Raw genomic sequence first — 25,202 nt, forward strand, 5'->3', positions numbered from 1 at the left:
AGCAGCGGGTTGACCACAGGGCTTTCGCCAAGCAAACTTGAGAATTTACAAAGTGTCTTCAGTAATTTTTTTTATGGCAAAAGCCGGTCCTGCGAAGGACCACAGTCAAACCGATCTTTTCAATGTTGGGTCGATTACCTGGGCTGCTTGGGCGTGTTGCACATAGAAACGCACTGCCATACTGCATTCGATGTTGACCGGATGGAGCTCGTTCAGGATGATCGTAGCTCTGAGACGGCAAGTACACTGAGTAGATTGTAGGAGGAGCTACACCAGTACTTACATTAAAGGAACTTTTTCACCTCTTCTCGCAAGAATGGATACGTACAAACCAATTAACCCTCGGCCCTGAGTCCCCCGCGGCTACGGAACAATTGATCAAGGCGGCGGTCAGACCTGTGACGCAGCAGAGGGTGATAAGAATCACTGGCTCCGCACTGGCCGCCATTGGAAACTGAACCTGGCAACGTTTAACGCTACAACCTTAGCCACTGAGGCTAGCTTAGCAGTGCGGTTGTAGGAATTAGCGGGTATTAAACGGGATACGTCCTGGGGCTTAGTGAGGTTAGGCGCACAGATGAGGCGTATACAGTACTAAAGGGCGGGCACGTACTCTGCTATCGTCGATTAGCAGAAAGACGAGAACTAGGTGTGGGATTCCTCATGAATAAGGATATAGCTGACAACACAGATGAGTTTTATAGCAATAGCGAGAGGGTGCCAGCTGTCGTAATTAGACTCGGTGAGAGGTACAAGGTGAAGGGCGTGCAGGCCTACGCGTCTACATCAAGTCATGATGCCGAGATCGTTGAAGCCTTCTATGAAGACGTGGAATCGGCGATGACCAAAGTAAAATCACAGTACAGTGTAGTGATTGCCGACTTCAATGCGAAGCTCGGCAAGAAGCAGGCTGGAGACCAGGCGGTAAGTGACTATGGCTTAGGTTCCAGGAATAGCAGGGGAGAGTTATTAATAGAGTTCGCAGATAGAAATACTTTACGGATCATGAATACCTTCTTCCGCAATGGAGCCGACAGGAAGTGGACGTGGAAGAGCCCCATGGTGAGACAGAAAATGAGATAAACTTCATACTGTGCGCTCACTCTGGCATCGTAGAGGATGTGGAGGTCCTCTGTAAGGTCCGTTGTAGCGACCACAGAATGGTAAGCTCTCGTATTAGCTTAGATTTGAAAAGGAACCGGAGGAAATTAGTGAAGCGGAAGTCCATTAAGGAGTAAGCATTAAAAGCAGTGAAGATAAAACTAGGTATGCGGTAAGAGACAAACAGGACAATTTCATTAGAAATATGGATAAGGTAGTTAAATTAGCCGAGGAGTTCTATGCAAATCTGTACAGTTGCGAATGTAATAGGAACGTTACTGAGAGAGGCAGTCGAGCAAATCAATGGGTCATCATGGCAGTAACGAAGGAGGAAGTAAAGTATTTGTCAAGGAGCACCTTACATTTGACAAGAAGAGGACTATTTGCTAGGGCTAAGCTGCTCAAGAAGGAAATGGATTGGAAGCATCTCTGGACTAACAACTGTCGCATTCTTGCGCGTAAGACTGACTAAAGGGTTGTTTCCGCATAAGTTCGGAAGCAGAGCTGCAGGTCTTCCGCAGCAGCTCGGAAACAAACCTTTATGTATCGACCTAGTTTTGCCACTGCATGGCTTCTGACTCAGTTGAATCCTCCTTTAGCATTCCATTAGCTCCTGATAAGCTTCACGAAATCTTTGCGAACAGTACTCACTCTCTGATCCATTTCAACGCACGCAGCCTCAGGAAAAGCCATGAATCTATCGATAACTTTATCACTTCACTTCAACACTCGTTCTCTTTCATTTGCATTTCTGAAACTTGGCTCTCCAATTCTGACTGCAACCTGTTTGGTTTTACATCTTATATACCAGAATACTGCAGTCGCCTATCCTGCAGCTATAGGGCTCCGCGGCTCAAGTTTGCTGGCCATCTGGCGGCGACAATGTGAACTACTGGGGAGAGAAGCTGCCAGCGCGCGCCGTTGCGCGCCGGCAGACAAGTGTGTGCGCACGCGATCCGAGGGCGTCCTGAGCGCAGCAGGGTGCTGCGGCGTCGCCAGTTTTGTGCTCTTGTTCGGCGAGCGTGTTGTACAATTTGCACAATGGCAGAAGCGGCCCTACCTAAGCGGAAGCGGGGCCCGAAGTATTGCTGTGTTGTCGGCTGCCACAACAGTGCTGAACACACCAAGGGGCTTGATCCACCAGTAAAACTCTACCGATTTCCGGGGCGATGGTATGAAAAAGAAAGACGTCAAGCGTGGATCAACGCAGTGAGGAGGGTTAGGTAAGTCCCTACAGCCATGCCGTGCTTTCGGCTGCGGCCGTTTGTATTTTGTGTTCGTTCGTTCAGGTTACAAGCCGGTACTCAACGCTGAGCATGCACGCGACGACTGCACTAACGATTACGGGTACTTGTTGCGTTCTCGCAAGCACAAGTGTAGTGGCTTTTGATTTTTCGTAGTGTTTTTTTTTAGGTGTGGCCGTCGTTGTTGCATGTTCGAACATGAATATGCTAGCGTGGTTTAACAAACACTGCGCTTTTAGGTGATTACAGTTAGGTGCTGTGAGAGCAGTTTTATCACTTCTAACGCCCGAAACCAGCTCAGGCAGTATGATAGACGCCGTAGTGATAGAACATGCACGCTTGCTTTGTTTTGTTGTGAATTTATATCCTATTTTAACCTGTGAATGACACTCGTACTTAATATTATGCTGTACTCGAGGAGCTCGTGAATTCTTTGAGTTGCTACCTTCGGAACTTGCGCGATTTCTTCTGTGTCTGTGCGTGTGTTTGTGTGTGTCTTGGCAATTGCTAATATACAATACTATTCTTTCTTATGCAGTCCTGATGGAACTGTTTGGTTGCCTAAGGAGCACACACGAATTTGCAGCAGACATTTTGTAGGCAACTGCAAGAGTGACATTAGCCAACATCCAGCCTACATCCCTACCGTTTTCCCTCCGATCTACAGAAAAAAAGCACCTGACAAGGAAAGGGCGCAAAGGTATGAAACGAAAAAGTGAAACTGCCAATGTAAAATGCAGCTTTGTGTTTTTAATAAGTTCTGCTTTTTTATTTGATACTTTCAATCCCGTCATGGATTGTTACTGGGAGGGCATTCAAAATGGCAATGAGATGCAAATATAAAAATTAATTGCACGATGAGTTTGGCTGCACCCTGTTTAAGGTTGGTAGTAATGTTACTTTTACCGGTTCAGTGCAGGTGGCAAAGGCGTCTCAACCAGGCAATATCATCTAGAGAGCTTGGAGCAGGAAGTGAAAATCCATCACGAAGTAAAGACGATGAAGCGACAATGCATAAACCAGGAACCTCCATTACAGAGGACATTCACATGATGGATCTCAGCCATGCACCTCTGGACATGAGCGCAGCTGCGGCTTCGACGATCAGCACAAGTGACTCGCATACTTCAATGAGTGTGTGTGGCGCAGGAGAAAGTCATTTCATTGCAAAGACAGATGCTGTGAGGACACCTTTTAATTATGGGATCATATTTCTGTGTATACAAAAAACGACACAAATTCAACATTAATTTTCTATTAATACTGCCCTTTCAACACTGTTCACATGTAGCACTGAAAACATGTCAGTGCAATACAACACAGTCATTTATACATAATTTTTTTTCAGGCATGCCAAACCAAAGAGTGTGTGGCTCAAGGAAAGCTTACTATACTTCTTTCTGCGACAAATGGAACTGATGCATCTACTCAAGTTGTGCATGCAGAAATGAGTCACAAGGTAGGACTATGCTGCGGTTTTCCCTTATCAGTTGTGCTTAATTGTAGCTAACAATTTATTAGGGCTAACAGAGGAGTTCTGGATTCAGTGCGATTACATTTGTTGTTAATTTTTATTCCTGTATAACATTCTCTTATTTTATAGTGGTGGTGCTTATTTTCTTTTTGGAATGAATGAGCATAGTTGCAGGGAGATGTAAATACCAATTTTCATTGGTTAGTCCTCTTGCTAAAGTATATTTGCCTGTGAATTTCACCGTGTTCTCTGTTTATTCTGCTGAAGGTTGCAAGTACGGATGGCAACTGGAAGAAAAACTGTGGGTTTCAAGGCTTTCAGTCTCTAAAGCAAAAAGAAAAAGCGCTGCAAGATTTGTGTGGAGTGACGCTACAAGTCTTCTGCCTTCTCTTGAACCTGCTGCCTCCTCCGAAGTACAGGCGCAATACTATGTCAAAGGAAGATAGGCTGTGCTTGTTTCTCGCCAAGCTACGTCTTGGGATAACATATAATGCACTAGGGGTAATTTTCAGTGTTGCACCCTCAACAGCATCCACTGTTTTTAGGAAAACACTTGATATTTTAAGCATCGCTCTGAAGGATTGGGTCTTCATGCCTTCCCGGAAAGCGATCAAACTTTCTTTGCCTGCCCCATTTAAGGAAAACTACCCGAACTGCACCTTAATAATAGATTGTACCGAGATCCGCACTGAAGCACCCTCAAACCCTGACTGTCAAAATATTTTGTATTCACATTATAAGGGAGGATACACGCTGAAATTCTTAATTGGCATAATTCCTAATGGTATGATAAGCTTCGTATCCAAAGTTTATGGAGGGCGACACACTGACTCATTCATTACCCAAGACTCTGGCTTTCTGGAGCTTGTTAGACCAGGCGATTTAATTTTAAGTGATAAAGGATTTCCAAGCATCCGCACAACGGTAGAAGGGAAAGGTGCGGTGCTCCTCATGCCTCCTTTTAATTCAACGGGTGGTCAAATGTCTGATGATGACATAGACATGACTTACAAGATTGCCTCTGTACGTATCCATGTTGAGAGAGTAATCCAAAGGTTGAAAATTTTTCATGTTCTAAAGAACAGAGTACCGCTTAGCCTGATCCCACACATGAAGAAATTTTTTTCAGTGTGTGCTGCCCTAGTAAATTTGCAACCTCCAATAATTAAGCAGTAGGCCTGCTTTGCTTGATGTAGTCCATACATTACTTTCTATGAATTACATTCATAACAGTTCATGTTAGCATTCAAATGAGTTCATAACTCTTTAATTGTATGCATCCTAGCCAATAAATGGGTATGCTAATCACAGCACTGAGGACTTCTGTTTGACTTTCATTTGTTGTAAAAGATTCTGTGTTGGTCACCATGTGTTTTGCACAGCAGATCTGTGCTTTTCACTTTTTATTCTCCCATAGATGGCAGCAAAAGAGTGAAAGCAGTGGACGCAAGCCAGTATACGGCACTGAAATGATATCACAGAAATATGGTTTATTGAACATTGCTTCATATCACCTCATCGTAGGTGTAATGTTAAGAGATAGGAAGCGTACAGAGTGGGTAACAGGACAAACTTCAGTTAATGACATTCTAGTTGAAATAAAGAACAGGCATGGGCAGGACATGTAATGTGAAGAAAGGGTAACTGGTGGTCACTGATGGTAACAACATGAATTCCAAGGGAAGTAAACCGTAGTGGGGGGTGGCAGATAATTAGGTGACATTAAGAAGTTTGCAGGCAAAGGGTGGATGCAGCTGGCAAAGGACAGGGTTAATTGGAGAGACATGGGAGAGGCCTTTGCCCTGCAGTGGGTGTAGTAAGGCTGATGATGATGATGACTTCATATTACAGAACTCTGATTTATTGAACATGAGCTACACCCGACTAAACTTAAATGAGACATCTTAAACTTAGACATCTGGCTAGCCTGAACAGTGCGACACATCTGGGCTGTCAGCCTGATGTACAATGAAAATGCAAAACAATGCACTGAAATTTAGTGTAGTTAACGCTTGTGACTGTTGTTCTTTGGACATAAAACTCTTGCAAAACAACGCTTGACACTTCCCTTAATTGGTCATGTGGTCTTTGCATACTACTTTCAGTGGTATATTATTGATAACTTACATTTTTCAGTTTCACTATTGCTTTGTTAAAAGTTTATTTCATGCATTACTCTGCTTTTTATTGAAATGCAATTTTATTATGGATGAATTATGTTAGAGCTTTATCTGGCGAATTTTTCTATGCTATGACTAGGGGACACTAGGGCTAACAAATGAAAAAGCTACCATTAGAACAAAAATTCATGCTCAAACACTTAAAATCTCCAGGTGTTCTAAATTAACATGGCACGTCCTTTCAAAAGGCACCTGTTATAGCCAGACTTGCTTCATGGCAATAAATATCACATAATGTAACACATTTTAAATACATAACTTCTGAACACAAAATTCTTAAATATGGTTAATTACTGGATATTCCTGGAATAAAAAATGCATAGGTGTTCAAATTAATGCAGAATTCGGCATGTACATGATAAAAATGGCGGTTATATAATCTAAAATAACTTTAACAAAGCGTCCTGAATCAGCTAAAGAAATAAAGTATTGAGGCCTAGAACAACAACTGAATTAAGAACTTAAAATAAAAATACTCCATCTTTGGAATCAGATTCCACAGAAAGGCCTCATCCCGGTTTACTTTTACTATCACTGAGTGTTTAGGACTGTAAACATACAGAATGGCCTTGTGAAGGTTCATTATATACATTTGGACTTGGATTTGAGTGTAGTAGCTATGCGTGGTTTTCAATACAATCTCATCCCCGCTGAAAACTAAGTAAGGCAGTAGGCTGCGCCTTTCTTCATACAGGATGAAAGGTTCATCTCTGAACTTATATGTGCACTTAATCTCAATGACCACAGTTTCGTCATCAATTTTGGCTATACCGTCTGGGCTGCAGCAAAGCCATGGTTGCTCTGGAAGCACGATGAGTCCTGTCTGAAAATAACGAATGGGATTAATTATTGCTTTATTTGAAAGAGCCAAGGAAGAGAAGACTTGACGCACAAAGAGAGACTCATGGAAGGCAAAACAGCAAGCAAACTTACTTGTACAATGCAAATACTAAGTTTTTGTTGGAGCTCATCTCGTGCAATTGCTTCTGTCTTGATACCTGAAAAAACAATTTTGCGTCTTAGACGTCATTATTATGAAAATAGGACAGCATTCAATCTTGCTGTGGCACAGGAAGCACAGTGATGTGATTTGATGACAAAGCACAGCATGTTTTTCTTTTAAATGAAGTGATATGCTGCTGGAAAGCATACCGTAATGCATTGCAGCACTTGTGTAAGATGATTTCTTGCATAATTGTTCAGCTGCTTTCTGCAATCCGTCATCATTCTTTTTTGTCCTGATGACATGTGCTTTAGTGCTGCTTATGCGGACGTGACGCTCTTCATGCCATCTGCAAATTATAATTATTATGAACATGATTTCATTCATTCTGTGTTGTGCTTGCTACCATTTGCTGAATTTTTATTACATACCGTGAGCAGTTTGCCTGGCCCATTGTGTGAAGGCATAGGTCACATGGGTTCTCTTTAAGTACCACTTTTTCTGCATAAATCAGAGCCCTCTTGTCATCCATTTCGCTGGCAAAATTTCTCATTTGGGTTTTTTCGTTTTCAAGAACCTCTAGGTATCTGTACACTGGTCTGTGCTTCATTGGCTGAAGTAAATCCTCTAGGGTTTCTTTCTCCAATTTCGTCGTCACTTGTTGAACAATATCATTGAGTACTTCCTCACAAATCATATCCTCGGCACTTGTTTTCTCTATTTCCAATATTTGTTTTAGTGGGCACACTATATCCGGATAGGTAAATATAATATTTGGGTCATGAGGCTTTCCTTCTTGAGTGCTAGTGTCCTGGCCTGTTATGAAGGACGAAAAAAAAAACAAGTTAATGGTATACTCAACAAATGCAAACAGCAGCTATTAAGGGCGGCGTGTTGAATGCACAGAAATAAAAAAGATAAGCTAAAGTAATTGGCCAGAAAGCATATTTTCAGGCTGCAGTGTTCAAGCATATAATAAAGCAGCGGATTCTACTCACAGGAGAAGAGGTCCGAAACGTCTTGTTCTAAGCGCTTCTTTCGTTTGTCGCTCGGCTTTCCCCATTTCTGGGGCTGGCTGGTGCACGATTTCTCTTCATTGTAGTTTGCATAGAGGCACATAGCAGCTGCATGCTTGCAATGAGCTGTGATGCCAGCTTTACATGTGCATCTCCCTCCTTGAATGACGAGGTTCCGCCTCTCCTGGCTTGACCACGCCAACTATGAGAGAAATAAATTGCCTGGGTATTCCTCAAACCAGCCAGGCATGCTAGACCATAAAACTAATTTTATATGAAAGGCAACGTCAGATTTTGGGTGACCTGGCTTATAGTTGGATGCGCCAAGAACATTGCTCAATTTTGCTAGGGCCACGTCTCCATCTCGTCATGCATGTTTCGTTGCATTACTGTTCGCAAATGCTCTGCTACTGCCTGCACTGTCTCATTATCTTATATCACTCTCTATCACCATCTGATCAGCCGTCCTATCACACGCATTGCTTTCCGTTAAAAATCATTGCGTTAGAATCGAGCCCGATTTTTCAAAGGCGCGCGCGCACTCACGCACACAGACTGAGTTTTATTTTTGCTTAACGGTTTCGTCGTGAATAAAACTAAGGCCACTGTACATTTCCGCGCTTGCGTCGCGCGCACGACACCCGTGGCTGGGTATCACTCGCAGCTAACTACGCGTTCACGCCGCAGGTTTAGCGGCAGTAAGCCGAGTTTCGCAGTGCTTTAATTCAGCCAACCTCGCAAGCGTTAGTGAATTTCCCAACCATGCGACTAAAGCATCTGCCTCGTATTCGCCAGCACAGATGGATCGAGTGCGAGTCATTCATTGCCCTATTCATTGCGAGTCATTTATCGGTAGTTCGAGCATATAACAAAATGACAGACTTACCTCGACGTACACGTCGTACACGATGTGGTCGCTCACTTGCGATGTGCATTTCCCACTTAGCCGGGCTTCATCGTGGTCAATACTCTGCTCCACAGAGTATACATGCGAAATTAGCTTTTCACCTTGATTCAAGTTTGCTTTTCTGAAATATCTGTCAAGCTGAGCCACCTTTTTGTAGCCGCACTTAAGACGATACATACTGACGCGGCGAGAGCTCGGCACGTGCACGGAAGCGAGCGCGGCTGAAAGGGCGCGCGCCAACGCGGATACCCCCAGTGTTTGTTTTTCTGTCGGGAGATGGCGCTTTTGTCAAAAGCAGTAGCGCCACTCTGCGACGCTGCGGTTCCCTATGGGGGGGGGCTGCAATTTTTATAGTGATGGTTCAACAGCGCAAACACACAAAGACCAAGAAGGAGACAAGACACACACAGCGCTGGTCTTTGTGTGTTTGCGCTGTTGAACCATCACTATGAATCGACACCAACTAGCCCAATCTGCAGTTCTTCTGCAATTTTTATTTCCCCAGAAATTTCATGCCACCGTAGATCAGATCTCGCTCTGAATGCAACGCAATGCGAATCAGTTTGGATTGAAGCCAATCATTCACTCTTTACCTCTGACTGCCGTAAGTTGGTACTCGGCTGCATCTATCATGCACCGTCATCATCAATCCCTGAATTCCTGTTAGCGCTAGATGCCACATTAAATAAACTATCTTTCGAAAACAATAATCTTATAATTGTTGAAGACAATAATATTAACCTTCTAGATACGGAAAACGCCTATGTTGTTTCCTATATTGACTATTTAAGTGGTTTTGGGTACGAATGTATCATAAATGCTGCAACCAGATGTACCTCCAGTGTATCTCCCTCGTTAATAGACCATGTTCTTAACAATATTTCGCCCTCAATCTACTCAGGGGTCATCGAAGTCGACATTACAGATCGTTTTCCTATTTTGATTACGCACGGTGAAGTCTCCCGTACTTCGCGTTCAGTTTTCTTCACTTCCAGGTTTAATAGCGAAGAATTTATTAGTGCTATCAGTGATATTGAATGGTCTCCGTGCTTTGAATCGAACGATTCAGAGCGAGCAATGGAATGTTTTTTGCCGTCTTTTTTTTATCTGCGTATGTCAGCGTACAACATCAGTAAAGTGTCGAAAGAATTACAAATTTCCCCACAATCCATGGCGGACAGACAGTTTATTAAGCTGTATGCGACGCAAAGAAAATTTATACAAAAAAACTAAGAAGCAGCCTTTTCATGTTTCTTTAGCTGCGCGCTACAAGAACTACGGTGCTGTGCCAAATAACTTACTGAAACATGCGAGAAAATATTACTATGAGCATGAAATACATAAAAATGAAATTCAGTACGGTAAGAGTGCGGGCTAGTTGGTGATCCATAACATATAAATAACAGCGCAAACGAACAGGACACACGACGAAGAACTGGGACACAGAAGCGCTTGTGTGTCCCCGTTCTTCGTCGTGTGTCCTGCTGGTTTGCGCTGTTATTTATATGATAAAAATGAAAACAACATAAAAGTAATGGAAACTTTTGAGTGACTTCCTCAAATTACCCAGCGCAAATGGCCCCTTACTGAAATAAATTTCAATGGTACAGTCTAAACTGATCTATATGACATTGCAAATGCCTTTGGTGACTTCTTTTCTGCGGCTCATAATAGTCGTCCACTTAGTTCAGAGAAAAACATAAAGCGCTCTAAACAATCATTTTTCCTTTTTCCTGTTTCCCCTCGTGAAATCGATGATTACTGGCTTCAAGGACACTAGCCCTGGATTAGATAAGATATCCTCTCGGCACCTTAAACTTGTAGCCAATCTGATCTCTGAACCACTTTGTCATGTTATTAATCGCATCCTAAAGACGGGTGTTTTTCCTGCTTGCCTCAAAACAGCTAAGGTAATCCCAGTGCTCAAGAAAGGAGACACGATAAATTTCTAACTATCGACCTGTATCTATTTTATGTTCTCTCAGTAATATCATCGAGAAATAGATAGGTGAACGTTTAAACAATTAGCTAGATAAATTTAAGATAATTTCCCCCATCAGCCTCTTTGACTGATTTTATCAAGCAAGGTACTGATAATGGCGAGTTTGTTGGTTCTGTCTCTTTGGATTTCACAAAATCTTTTCATATGATTAATCACTCCATATTCCTTCAAAAACTAGGATTTTATGGAATTACAGGTCCCGTGTCGCGACTGCTGAAAAGCTATTTACAAAATCGTCTACAAATAATCAATATTGGTGGAAGATTTTCCCAAGCTAAAACTATTAGCCAAGGTGTTCCTTAGGGCTTATTTTATGACGCTTACTATTCATACTATATATTAATGACCTTCCTAATTCTATTAGTCCAACTAACTTTGTCCTATATGCTGATGACATTACCATGTCATTATCTAATACATCCATAGCTCATCTGACTCTTGAATAGCCGAATGGTGCACTGATAATCATGTAGTGATTAATCCCTCTAAAACGAAATTCATAGTGTTCAAATGTAGCCAGAAAATTCTTTCGTGTCCTCCTACGTTAAACCTTTGTTCTTGTAATATTCCAGCTTCTGATAATACCAACTTCCTCGGCGTTATTCTTGATTCAACTCTTAAATTTTCCGTCCATATCGCTCATCAAAAAAAAAGGATCTATGTTTGGCATCAGAGCTCTAATTAAGGCGCGTCCATATTTTTCATGCAACCTACTCCTATTTTTGTATTATGCCTTCAACATAGTCACATCACTTATGGGATTATTGCATGGGGAAATGTTTATCATTGCCATTTATCGCCTCTGCAACACTTACAAACCAGGCCATCCGCATTATTACCCGTAGCCATTTCTCAAGTAATGCTCGTTCTTTATTGCAGGAGCACAATATTTTATCAGTCCACCAGCTTTTCCAGTACCACCTTGCAATCATGTTCTGTAGATTACTACATGGCACCCTACATTTTCAGTTTGTAGATCCCATTGAGCTGATCAATCACTCTTACCGAAGAGCAAGCATAGGAAATGTTTAATGCTATTATGCAGATACCATCAATCTTGGAAAAACAGTCCGACATTCTTGACGAAATTCTTTCCCTTCGAAGTAATCAGCAGGCCATTGAACAAAAAGTAGAAGAGCTCGCAGCCAAGGTTGTGTGCGCTGAAGACCGCCCATCAAGTGTCCCACAGTTAAAAGAATCGATAGAAAGGATCTCGTCTCGTGTCGAATCGGTTGCTTCTTCGTTTGCGACAGTCCACAAAGGCCAAGACGATCTAGATAACAGATCAAGAAGGAACAACCACATCTTTTTTGGCCATCCAGATTCCGAGAATGAAACATGGACACTGTGTGAAGAACGGATTATGACTTTTTGCGCTGACAAACTAAGTGTAGAACTTAGCTCGATGGCTATGGAAAGAGCGCACAGAATTGGGCGTTACTCACCTGAAAAAAACCAGCCGATTATAGTGAAATTCTTATCTTTTGAAGACAAGCAACGCTTACTTGCAGCTGCCTCAAAACTAAAGATACGGGTTTTGCAATCACTGAAGACTACTCGAATAAAGTAAGGCATGCGCGGAAGAAACTGATAGATTTCGCCAAGGAACGTGGCGGTGACTTCAAACTTAATGTTCAAAGTAAAGTTGGCGAAACAAGTTTACATGTATGACAGCGCTACTGATGCCGTGAAAAGGCTAAACCAATAGCCATCAAGAAATCCTGCATCGCAGAAAAGAGGAGATCCTAAGACTGACTTGATAATTATTGCCGTCAACTGCCTCAGCCTCATAACTGCCTCAGAATAAATAAGAGGAGTTTGCTGCACTCTTGGAATTGGTCGAGCCACATGTGGTCATTGGCACCGAGTCATGATTGGAAGAAACTATAGGCACCTGCGAGATATTCCGCCTAATTACAATGTATACCGGAAGGACCGCAACAAGGATGGCGGTGGTGTATTTGTCATTGTCGATAATGGACTGAACAGCATACCTCTTCACACAGAAAGCAATACATGCGAAACGGTCTGGTGTAATGTCATACTGGCTAACGGTTCCTCAATAGCTATTGGTTCATTTTACAGACCTCCAGCCCTTAAAACACCGCAACCCTTCCTTGAATTGAGCAACATCCTATTAACCCTAGATGCATCTTACGTTATTTTAGGTGATTTTAATTTACCTAATGTATAATGGGTCTCCCTTAAGCGAAATATAAACACCACATCGCTTCTCCATACTGCTTTTCGTGAAATGATTGACACTCATTCCCTATTTCAGTTTGTGGAATGCCCAACTAGAATAGGCTGTAGTAGTGCAAATGTACTTGATTTGATTTTCTGCAACGATCGCACCCTCGTTTCTTCAACCACCACAATTCCCGGTTTAAGCGACCATGAAGTGGTAATCGCAAGATTATCCTGTTTTGACGAGCACCGCAGAAAGCTGCCACCACGAACGGTATTTCATTACGACAGAGGAGACTATATGTCGCTATCCCGTGAACTCGATGCCTTTCTCCCAGAATTTACACATCACAGTTCAAGACTTGATATACGCTCAACTTGGTACTTACAGAAGACAAAACTCCTGTCCTTAGTGCAGACGTATGTTCCATCACACACCATTTCATCAAAGCGTCGAACAGATAAGCATTGGATGAACACCGTCATTCGAACCTTGATAAACAAAAGGCACCGCTTGTACCGTAGGTACTGTCAATCACCAGAGCCTTCCTTGCACTGTAAATTGAAGGAGCTGAACAAGACTATAACGCGAGAGATGCGTAGGGCCGAACGTGCGTATCTGGGTGTCCTAGGCGGAAAAATGAAGAACAATCCAAAGCAAGTATGGAAGTATGTAAGAAGTAAGCAGCGTGTAAAAGACAACATTCCCGATATTATAGATAACTTCAGCTACAGCTCGGATCTGGAAGGCAAGGCTGAACAGTTTAATCGTTATTTTCAGTCAGTTTTTTCTCTATCGGCATGCCCTACAGACGATTTACTTATCGTGAATGAGTTTACGGAGATGAGTGGCATAGATTTCTCAGTACATGGAATAGTGTTACTTTTGCAGAAACTTAAGGTAAACACGGCACCCGGTCCTGACCGTATCCCGAACTATATCTTGAAGAACTGTGCAGTTTCTGTAGCTCCCTTTTTAGTAGCTCTATTTCAAAAATCAATGAATGTCGGCGCCTTGCCCGATGACTGGAAAAGAGCCAACGTAGTTCCTCTATATAAAAGTGGCGACAAAACAAAAACTGTAAACTTTAGGACTATCTCCCTTACAAGTGTCACATGCAAATCGCTAGAGCACATCTTTTACACTAATTTATTTAAGCACCTCCAGGATAACAACTTTTTTTGTCCAATGCAACATGGCTTCAGAAAGCGCTCTTCGTGCGATACGCAACTGATAGAATTTGCACTAAGGTATTTGTTTGGGCTAGTCGGTACATTGTTAAAACTGAAGGCACAGCGCACGAAAGACAGGACTAAGGTAGGGACAAACACAGCGCTGCATGATAGAATGATAGAATTTGCTCATGATGTCGCTTTCTCAATTAACAATGGTAACCAGGCTGACTGTATATTTTTGGATTTTCAAAAAGCTTTTGATTGTGTCGCACATAATTTATTATTACTGAAACTGCCTACCCTCAAAGTACCACCCACCCTGCTGAAATGGCTCGAAGTGTATCTCGTCGGTAGCAAGCAGGGCGTTATTCTTGAAGGTGTAAGTTCATCAGATATTGCTGTTTTATCAGGTGTTCTCCAGGGATCGGTTTTGGGGCCTCTTCTTTTTTTAATATTTATCAATGATATACTTGACCGGGGTTTCCTGTCGGGTCAGATTGTATGCTGATGATTGTTGCATCTACCGTGACGTCACTTGTCTAAGCGACTCCTATGAATTGCAAAGTGACCTCGACTCTGTCCTAGCATGGTGCAAAACATGGAACATGAGATTAAAATTTTCAAAATGTAAAGTTCTGCAATTTACAAATAAAAAGCAACCATTACCAACCCAGTACTCTTTAGGCGACAGAAACTTATCATTTGTTAAGAATTACAAGTACTTAGGTGTTATCTTCGCAGACAACCTTTCTTGGAGCGGTCACGTAAACCATATTACTGCCAAAGCTAGTCGCGTGTTAAACTTTTTAAAACGCAATTTCAAGCAGGCGCCTGCTGATTTGAAGGAGACACCCTACTTGACAAACGTGCGTCCTATCTTAGAATATGATTGTGCGACTTGGGATCCTGCAAAAAAAATACACTTATCAGCGAACACGAGCGAATTCAAAAACGAGCAGCAAGGTTTGTGTCCGCAAACTGTGATTTTACCAAAAGCTCCTCTTAGATGTGCAAAAATTTGGGCTGGCCTTTACTGCAAGACAGACGCAAATACCTTAGACCTAAGCTATTTTACAATATTTTTATAGGCGCAACAGGTTTGTCTAAAGATTCATACATGAGAGCTCCCAGCTATATATCCTCCCGTTTAGATCATTCTTTAAAGGTTCAAAAATACCAGTGCCGTATAAATGTCTTTATAAACTCCTTTTTTTCCCAGAACAGTTCATGACTGGAATAAATTGCCGGAAGATGTTCTTAGCCCCGCAATCTTCTTTTGAAAATTCTCTGTCGCGACTTTTGTTGAATTAACTTTTCTTGTGTCTTTCTTGCTTTCGTGATTCTTTTGTTATAAGTTTGCTCAGTATCGGAATGCGTTGTATCTTTATTGTTTGTTTGTTTGTTTTGTACACAGTGTCATCTGCATGACAATGTATACTTTGCAACTGTATCCCCCCCCCCCCCCCTACAAAAATGCCCTCAACGGGCGCTGTAGGTACCTGAATAAATAAATAAATAAACCCTACCAGATTTCAAGCAAGAAACAATTTTCTGCTCCCCAAAGTCCATACCAATTATGGCAAATCGACGCCGTCTTTGCCAGCAATTTTATTTTGGAACACGTTGCCACCCACTATAAAAACATCAATTTCCTTGCCTGAACTCAAACACAAGCTCAAAATATTTTTATTGGAATGCTGATGTGTTATTCTCTTTTTGTATATATTACCTGCGTTATTGTTCTTTATTACTCTGTTTATGTGAAGTATTGATTTGATATTTTCGATATTTTGTATTTATCCGCTAACTATGCTGTAATAATATCTTGTATTATTGATTTATCGAGGGTCCCGGTGCAGTCTTTTTCTTTGGGACCCTCGTCTGTACTTTTATGATGTTTTGTATATTTTTTGTGACCAATAAAAACCAACTTTCTTTAAAGAAAAGAAAGCCTTAAGAGCAATGCAAAGGGGAAAGCAGCTGGTGAGGGTGAGGTAAGAGGAGATTTGTTCAAGGACAGAGGAGAGATTGTGCTAGAAAAACTAGCCACCCTGTATACGCATTGCCTTCTGACCTGGAGCGTACCAGGAGCTTGGAAGAACGCTAACATTATCTTAATTCATAAGCAAGGACGTCAAGGACTTCAAAAATTATGCACCGATCTGCTTACTGCCCGTTGCCTATAAGGAATTTAATAAGGTAACCGCTAATAGAGTCAGGGCAAAACTAAGAATTCATTCAACCAAACGACCCAGCAGGTTATCGTAAAAGATACTCGACAATATACCTTATTCATATTATCAATCAGGTGATAGAGAAATGCGCAGAATGTAACAAACCCCTATATCTAGTGTTCATTGATTGCGGGAAAGCTTTGACTCAGTGGCAATCTCAGGAGTCCTGCAGGCATTGCAAAATCGAGATGTACATAGTGTTATGTGAAAATGCTCGAAGATATCTATAACCACTGCACAGCTACCATAGTCTTCCATGAAGTCAGGAGTGAAACTCCAAAAAGGAAAAGTGTCAGGCAAGGAAGCACGGTCTCACCAGTGCTTTCCCCGCTTTTTACAGGAGGTGTTCCGAGTCCTGTATTGGGAACAGTTGAGAATAAGAGTTAATGGCGAGTATCTGAGTAATTTGCGATTCGCTGATCACATTCCCTTATTAAGTCACTCTGGAGATGAACTGCAAAGCATGATCAAAGAGTTAGAGAGCCAAAGAAGAACGGTGGGACTTAAAATTAATATGCAGAAAATCAAAGTAATGTTCGGCAGTCTCCGAAGAGAACAGCAGTTCACAATTGCTAGCGAGGGTGTGGAAGTGGTAAGAGAGTACGTGTACATAGGGCAAGTAGTGACCATACATCAGACTCATAGCCCCGCCGCGGTGGCTCAGTGGTTACGGCACTCGGCTGCTGAGCCGAAAGACACGTGTTCGATCCCGGCCGCGGCGGCTGAATTTCGATGAAAGCGAAATTCTAGAGGCCCGTGTGCTGTGCGATGTCAGTGCACGTTAAAGAACCGCAGGTGGTCGAAATTTCCGGAGCCCTTCACTACGGCGTCCCTCATAGCCTTAGTTGCTTCGGGACGTTAAACCCCAATAAACCAATAAACCATCAGACTCATAAGAGCGAAATAACTAGAAGGAGAAGAATGGGATGGAGCACATTTAGCAGGCTCTCAGATCTAGATGGCAGCTTAAAAGTATCCCTCAAGCAAAAAGCATATAAGGGTTGTATTTTACCGGTTCTCACCTATGGGGAAGAAACGTAGAGGTAAAGGAACATGGTTCAGCTTCAATTCAGGACCACGCAGCGAGCAATGTAAAAGAAAATGGTAGGTGTAAAGTTAAGAGAGAGGGAGAGGGTAGAGTGGGTGCGGGAACAAGCGCGGCCTAATGACATCGCGGCCGAAATTACAAGGAAGGAATGAGTTTTGGCAGAGCATGAAATGCGACGGCACGATAACCAATGGTCCTTAACAATGACGGAATGAATACCAATAGAAGGCAAGCGCAGCAGGGGGCGGCAGAAAGTGAGCTGGGCGGATGAGATTATTAGGTGTGCGGTTAAAGGATGGCCGCAGCTCGCACAGGACAAAGTTAATGGGAGAGACATGGCCGAGGCTTTTCCCCTGCAGTGGGTGCCCTCAAGGCGATGATGATGATAACGGTGCCAATTCCAAGCTGGGCGAAATCCTTTCTGCGGAATGTTCTCTTAACAGGCCGCTACGTAGACAGTGGCTCAAGACAGTTCGAACTGCGTCATGGTTGCCCTCAGGGAATCAGTTGGGTGCGGACAAGATGCACTCGCTGATGCTGCTGCTACTGCAGCATTCATAAATAAATGGTTTCCAGCACATGCTTGCTTACTTGTTACAGCGAGTGTGGTGATCACAAATATGTCCACGTAGAGAAACATGGGGTCCGAAAAGTTTGTCTGCACCTGCAGAGAAAACAAAGAAAAAATAAACAAACGAAAGCCATGATGAGAATAAGTTCTGCTCTTCGTTATAGCCACTAGCATATATGTCTACCTCTCGGCGTTTGGGTACGAATATTCAGCTCTCCTGCCTCTCCTATAATACTGGACAGACTGCTGGCGCAGGCAATCGTCCTCTTTCCCCCAAGGTGTCTTACAGAGCTCTGGACGCCTACGAATGCAAAATTGTTATTTGTTGTTGCTGCAACACAAAACGACGATCTATATTCGGCGGAACAAATATCCAACGCAGTAAAGATAGAGAGAGATTGGAATAGATGAAACGAAGGCACCCAGTACAGATGGTATTTCTCCCCGCGTGTTGAAGCGATATGCATGGCCATCCACATCTCTCCATTATCTCATATACACCAAATCTCTTACTACTGACGTACAACCGGATGATTGGAAACTGGCACATGTAGTCCCAGTTCACAAGGGGGGGTTAAAAAAAACACGTAATAATTATAGGCCTATATCCTCATCATCAGTTTCTTGCAAATTATTAGAGCATCTTTCATACAAGAAAATAATGAAACATTTTTCAGAGCATGGGCTATAATTTATTTATTTATTTATTAATACTGCCAATCCCTTTTTCGAGATTTTTATAGGAGTGGGTATTGTCCGCAGTCGACCAGGCATAAACACAATTTCAAGTGTGCAAAAAGGACATTGAAAATTATGGGGAGAATCCGAAGAGGCAATGGAAAAAGGCAATACAAAGATAACCCATGAATAATCATCACTCTTTCACTTCATAAATGGTCACGAGAAATAAAAATAAATATATGGAAATACAAATACAAGGAAAACCCCCAAAAATGTTAGAACAACTATAAAAAGAAAAAATCACAGTTTTTTTCCGTGACAATATACTTTTGCCAGCTAGCGCCAAAACTTTTTCAGTAGTTGGCTGTACAATCACTGAAACATCAAGGGAGTTCCAGTCCCGCACAGCCCGTGGAAAAAAAGAGAACATGAAGGTATTATTAGAACAGAAGTATTCTTGTATGGTGAGTTCATTTTTGTGACGCGTTTCTCTGGAAGTGTTCTTATGTAGCAGAATCAACTTTAAGTTTGTTATGCAAAATCATGTACAGAAACTTCAGACGGTGAAGCGTAGCACCACTAGCTAGCGTATCAATCCCAGTCTCAGATAGCATCTGCGACAGAGAATCGGTGCGCCTGTATCTATTGCAGATAAAGCGCGCACTTTTTCGCTGGACAGCCTCAATCGTAGTAATGTTATCTTGCGTGTACGGGAACCAGGCGACGTTTGCGTATTCTAGTATTGGGCGTATAATAGTAGTATACACCAAAATCTTTACTCTTTTCGTAGAATATCGCATGGCTCGTTTCAGAAACACGAGCTTGCGCATCGCTTTGTTCGTTACGTGATCTACGGGAGCTGTCCACCCTAAATTGGCTGATATAATGATGCCTAAGTATTTGAACTCGGTGACAGTCTTGAGTGTAATGCTACTATAGCCGTAAGGGAAGCTAAGTTTGAATTTCTTTTTCGTTATAGTCATTGAAACAGTTTTGTCTAAGTTAAGAGCCATTTGCCACTTCGAACACCATTCTGCTATCTTGCCAAAATCATTGTTTACGCTTATTTGATCTTCTTGACATTTTATTTCTCTATAGAGTACGCAGTCGTCTGCGAAGAACCTCAGTTTCGCTTCTACCTGATCTGCAATGCCATGTATGAAGAGAAGGAAGGGAATTAGGGCTAGAACAGAGCCCTGTGGTACACCGGAAAGGACCGGGACAGTATCTGAAGCGTGGTCGCCGAGTTGCACGAACTGGCGACGGTCGGTTAAATAAATGGCGATCCATTGGACTATTCACCCACCACCTAATAAATGATTTAGTTTCTGTAGCAGTTTGGCGTGGCAGACCCGGCCTTTGAGAGATCTAGGAATATTACATCTGTTTGCATTTGGTCGTTAATTGCTTTTGCGAAGTCGTGTGTCGTCTCGACAAGTTGTGTAACAGTAGACAAACCACGCCTGAAGCCATGTTTTTGAGGGTGTAGAATGTTATTTGATTCAACGAACTCGGTTATTCATTTTAGGATAATGTGTTCTAAAACTTTACAGGAAGTGCACGTAAGAGAAATAGGCCTGTAATTTTTGTAGCTTTTAAAAGACGAACCTTCTTGGTGTGATTCCATTGTGAACAAGACCCCGTTCTGGGCGCCGAAACGTCAATACAATTTTTTCATTTTACTGGTCGGCGTCTCTTTGTTCTGAAACTGACAAGTCTTGTCACCGGATTTATGAACTCGTATTATTTTTGCAACTTTCCATTCCGCTGGGAGGCAGCGCTCGGATATGGACTTATCGTACACAAGGCATAGGTACTTACTCATGGGTTCGGCATAACGTTTCAAGAAGGAATTTGGAATTTCGTCCAGACCGCTTCACTTTTTATCATCTGGATTTAAAAACAGTGATAGTACTCCTTCTTCAGTTACGACTGGGGCATTCAGCACACCATATTGCTGTTTTCTTGCCTAAAAGAATACGCAATACCATTGTCTGGTTTAAAAACGGACTGGAAAAACACGTTGAACGCAACCGCCTGTTTCTTTTCTTCGTAAGAAGGGAAAGGGTTTCCAGGGTTTACTTTGTCATTAATATAGCGCCAGAATTTGTGCAGCGATTGTTTGATAAAGTTGCTAAGAGTTGTTTTAGAAAAGTGCTGCTTTGCTTCTTTTGTCTTTTCCTTCAGTTCTTTGTTCATTGTATTAACCTTTTGGCAGTAGTCCGAGACCGGGCTTGATTAGTTGGATTTTCTCAGTCTTTTAATTCTACGTTTTAGGTGAATTACTTTGCGAGTTATCCATGGATTATGCTTTCTTGTAGACATTTTAATTAGTGGGAAAAACTCCCTCATACAGTGCATTCATGATTTCTCATGTGCATCCATATTTCATCGATGTCTGCGGAGCCTTCTGTGCATAGGTTGTGAAAGTCGAGGTACTCGTGTGCAGGGTATGTCATGATAGCTGCATCGTCAGCTTTGTTAAAGGCGCATACACGCTTTGTAGGACCACTCTGCCGAAACTGTCCTGGAAACGATAGTGTGCACGCAACGATATTATGGTCAGAGGAACCATCAAAAATATTCACGCTAACTTTTTCCTTCAGAAAATGATCGCTAACAAAATAAGATCCAGAATAGAGCTGGAAGTACCCTGCACACGAGTAGCCTTGGTTAAATTCAGCGTGAATGAAAAGTTTACTAGAACATTGCTTATTAGTGTAGACGGGCTTAACGAGTTCCAATTTACATCTAGAAGGTTGAAATCACCTGCCATTAATACAGCGCTTCCGAGCATGTACCTCAGCATATACTCGAGAAGCGGCTCAAGATAGGCATATTCAAGAAAACTTTGCGTAGAATAACACAAGATGGCGGGAGAAACACGAGCGTGTACGTGTTTCTCCCTCTGTCTTGTGTCATTCTGCGCAAAGTTTTCTTGAATATGTCGCCACGCCAACTGGCCCAACGTTCTGCTCTACAATGTTTCAAGATAGGTAGCCGCTGCGTTTGGCGGTCTGTACACAGCGCCAGCCTAGGTAGAGCTCTGACTTAGTTGAATCTCACACCAGACTGCTTCTACGCCTAGAACGTCTGGCATTAGTGAATAGCATATGCCTTGCCTAAGAAGCACAGCCACTCCCCCACATCTAGTTATTATATCTGTACAGACCATGGTGTAGCCAGGAGGAGCAATTTCATGGCTTTTGATGTCTGCGTGCAGCCACGTTTCCGTGATGCAAACAATTGAGGGGCAACATGGTTTTCGTAAGGGGCCATCCTGTACTACACAGCTGATCACATTTTATAATGACTTAATATCTGAGGTAGATCAAAACGGGCAAATAGATTGTTTTTTAATTTTATAAAGGCCTTCGACACGGTTTGTCACCCATTGCTTTTTCACAAACTTAACTTGGCAAATATTGACCGGGGTGTGTGCAACTGGATTACCAATTACTCAGCATCGACAATGTGCCATTCTAAACGTTGCTATTTCCCCTTGGGTTGAAGTGACATCGGGAGTACCTCAAGGTTCGGTTTTAGGACCGCCAATATTTTTAGTTGATATCAAAGATATTACTGCCGGGATATCCTCACGTTTACGTTTGTTCGCTGACGACTGTGTCGTGTAGAAAAAGATTAAAAATGAACAGAGTTCTATTGATTCACAAACTGACCTCAGTAATATTGTCGCATGGTGTGAGAGGTGGAAAATGCAAATGAATGCAAAAAAATGTCCTCATCTGTCGTTCACGACGAAAAAGAAAAAAATAGACATTTTTTATTGTTTCTAGACTGAGATCCTTAAGAAGTCAGCTATATATAAATATAGGGAGTGACTTTTTCATGTCATTGTTCCTGGAATGCCCGTATCAGTAATGTTGTTTGAAAGGCTACCAGAACAATAAATTTCATTCAGCGAAATCTGAAATCCTGGCACTTTTTTCTGAAAATCACTGCATATATTTCACGCGTTCGACTGATCCTGGAGTATGCGTGTTGTGCTTGGGACGCCCACCGAAAACCTAGATTGATGAAATCGAAAGAATACAGAAGAGAGCTTTCTGGGTCTGTACAAGCGAGGGGAGAGCTGCACTGAAATTGAAAGGGAGTTGGAATGGGAAGCGCTGTCCTCGCGCATAGGGAAATTGCGCTTCAAGCTGCTATTCGAGTTTGTAACAACATGACCGGAATTAACAAAGATACTTGTTTTCAACAACTACTCTATATATCTAAAAGAACTGACCATGAATGTAAAATTCGAGATTAACGCACTAGAATGAACCTTGACGCTATTTCATTTTTTGCAGGAACAGGGGCAGAGTGGAATCGGTTGTCTTATAACCAAGCGTGCTGTACTAATGAAGATTTGTTTTTATCGAAGTTGTAACTCCACCCCCTCCCCTGCTTATACGCCCTTTCGCAAAGCGGGGTATCTCTGAATAAAGATAAAGACAAAGACACCACCAGCTTCCAACGATGGATGCAATGGCGGTCTCGTTTCCACACTGATGGCGAAATTTTTAATGGCATAAAAACCATCTCTAATATGAGGTTTAAACAACTGGTGGAAGTTAGCGCTCAGTACGTGTTTCCTGTTTTTCCCTGTGTTGGTTGCTTTTACGTATTTCTTCGTATCGTGCACCAACGAGCCGCAGTGTCTACCTGTTTTGTTGCCAAAGCAGCACTACGCGAGTCACGAAGCCATTTCGGGGACCTGACGAAAGGCCATACTGCGCATGCGCGAGGAGAAGTGACGTCACATGGCGCATATGTGGCGCGCCGCTTCCTTCGCTGCGCGGGTGACTCAGAGTTGCTGCCGCCGCGCTCGCCAGTCGCGCATGCGCAGTCGCGGCGCTTAGCCACCGTGCCGCCGCCGCTGCCGCGCGCTCTCCATCGCCTCTCTCTCTCCTCTCGTTGCTTTCACCACTGCCAATTTTCCCGTGGTTTGCCCAAGATTTGAAATCTACAGAAGGGTCATGGCAACCAGCATTTTCACTAAGTAAAGCTAGCCGTGGCAGTCCTTGTTGGAGCATTTTGCTTCCATGGCTCATGGTTTATAGGGTTTAACATCCCGAAGCTACTCAGGCTCTGATGAATGCCGTAGTGGAGGGCTCCGGATAATTCCGACCACCTCTTTAGCGGGCGCAGGAAAAGCACAGAACACGGGCCTCTAGCATTTTGCCTCCAAAGAAATGCGAGAGCCGTGGCCGAGACTGAAGCCGCGTCTTTCGGGTCAGCAGCTGGCACCATAAGCACTGAGCCACTGTGGCGGCCATTTTTTTGCTTTTATGAACATTTTGTAAGAACTCATCACCAGCTGCTTACATGGTAAAGCAAGATGACAGACAGGAACTGGATCAGACTGTACAGGGCAATGAACTTGAACATGGAAAAAGATGTGGCCAGAGCGCACCTCCCTTCCCTAAAAGAAAAAAAAAAGGCGTGATTAAGAAATGTGTGCTGTAAATTTTCGTCAGGAAAAGATTGTCCACACAGGCACATAATAGGCTTGGAAGTTGTTTACGTATGTTTCTATATTACAAGTACTGTCAGCCTTGTACGAGGACTAAGGCGTGGCATTTTTAGCTCTTGAAAGGTTTGAAAAACAGGAGGATGAGGACAAAATATTTATTACAACACTGTACTGAATTGGGAAAGGGAGGGGGGTCTGGTCGTTGCGCTGGGTGGCAGTCCCTATTCCAGGGCGCCATTGGCTCCTACCGCTACCCGAGCTCTCTGGACCAGATCCCGCTGGGCCTTCAGGTCCGAGCTGGACAGGGCCGCCTCCCAGCCCACCATAGTTGGCTGACTTACAAAGGCTATATTTATGTTGCAATGGCAGCACCACGCCATGTTGTATAGGTGAGCTTACTGCCCGCAGAATTTGCACCTGCCCGTGAATGTCGTGTTCACCTGTTTTAATACGGTGTGATTCAGAAACAGCAAACAAGATACCGGATATTGAAGAATGAACTGCAGAAAAAAGAACGCAGAAATAACAAAAAAACCTAGAAGAAACAGAACAGACATTTCACGGGGACAAGCAGACATGAAAGATATGGTTTATGCGCAAATGAGCGCTGGAATGATGAAACTACTGGGCAATGAATCATGTTGGCTGTTGCATTCTATTGCGCGGAAAAATGATTTTTTGAATTCTGTGGTTCTGCACGAAATATTAAGGCGAAAGCCTTTAATGTCTCATCGTTGTAAGCAGCAGTTGTCGACAAAAATGTCACACTTTTCAATTGGCCGAAACGGTCATGACGTCACAGTGCGCGAATTTCAAACGGGGCCAATTGTACTTTTGGCTAGTAACCATGCAACCAATTGAACGGATCGTATAGTGATGCTCCAAGTGGGACTAAGCTTAGCTAATTGCTTAATTACCCAATTAGCCTAATTAACTTTTCTAGTCAGGCCATATAAATA

General features: G+C 42.7%; 3 protein-coding genes across 21 annotated transcripts in view; 1 reads left to right on the forward strand and 2 right to left on the reverse strand.

Moving 5' to 3' along the window:
- Positions 1–25,202, reverse strand: part of LOC149325704 (polyamine-transporting ATPase 13A3-like) — a 783,814-nt gene that overhangs the window by 167,190 nt on the left and 591,422 nt on the right. For 16 of the 19 annotated variants that reach the window (XR_016286322.1, XR_016286321.1, XM_089563621.1 and 13 more), the window contains 2 exons: positions 24,096–24,192; positions 18,104–18,176 (listed from right to left, as the gene is read on the reverse strand). Coding sequence is in view for 16 of the 19 variants with exons in the window: in XM_089563621.1 (XP_089419747.1) it covers positions 18,104–18,176; positions 24,096–24,192 (170 nt within the window). In the remaining 3 variants the exon portion in view is untranslated. The remainder of the gene's footprint in view (positions 1–18,103; positions 18,177–24,095; positions 24,193–25,202) is intronic. The other 3 variants (XR_016286323.1, XM_089563627.1, XM_089563636.1) reach the window with 2 other exon arrangements.
- LOC149325707 (uncharacterized) lies at positions 1,844–5,129 on the forward strand. The gene is made up of 5 exons (XM_089563714.1): positions 1,844–2,324; positions 2,884–3,045; positions 3,265–3,526; positions 3,694–3,804; positions 4,087–5,129. Exons 1-5 carry the CDS (start codon positions 2,143–2,145, stop codon positions 4,993–4,995), a joined length of 1,626 nt encoding a protein of 541 aa, XP_089419840.1. The 5' UTR covers positions 1,844–2,142; the 3' UTR covers positions 4,996–5,129.
- On the reverse strand, positions 6,393–7,286 carry LOC149325708 (uncharacterized). Its single transcript, XM_089562769.1, has 3 exons — positions 7,152–7,286; positions 6,933–6,997; positions 6,393–6,822 (listed from the first exon to the last, which is right to left on the reverse strand). The coding sequence occupies exons 1-3, from the start codon at positions 7,159–7,161 to the stop codon at positions 6,436–6,438; spliced, it is 462 nt and encodes a 153-aa protein (XP_089418895.1). The 5' UTR covers positions 7,162–7,286; the 3' UTR covers positions 6,393–6,435.

Source organism: Amblyomma mixtum, chromosome 10 (assembly GCF_055824585.1).
Source record: "Amblyomma mixtum isolate Tamu chromosome 10, ASM5582458v1, whole genome shotgun sequence".
NCBI lineage: Eukaryota > Metazoa > Arthropoda > Arachnida > Ixodida > Ixodidae > Amblyomma > Amblyomma mixtum.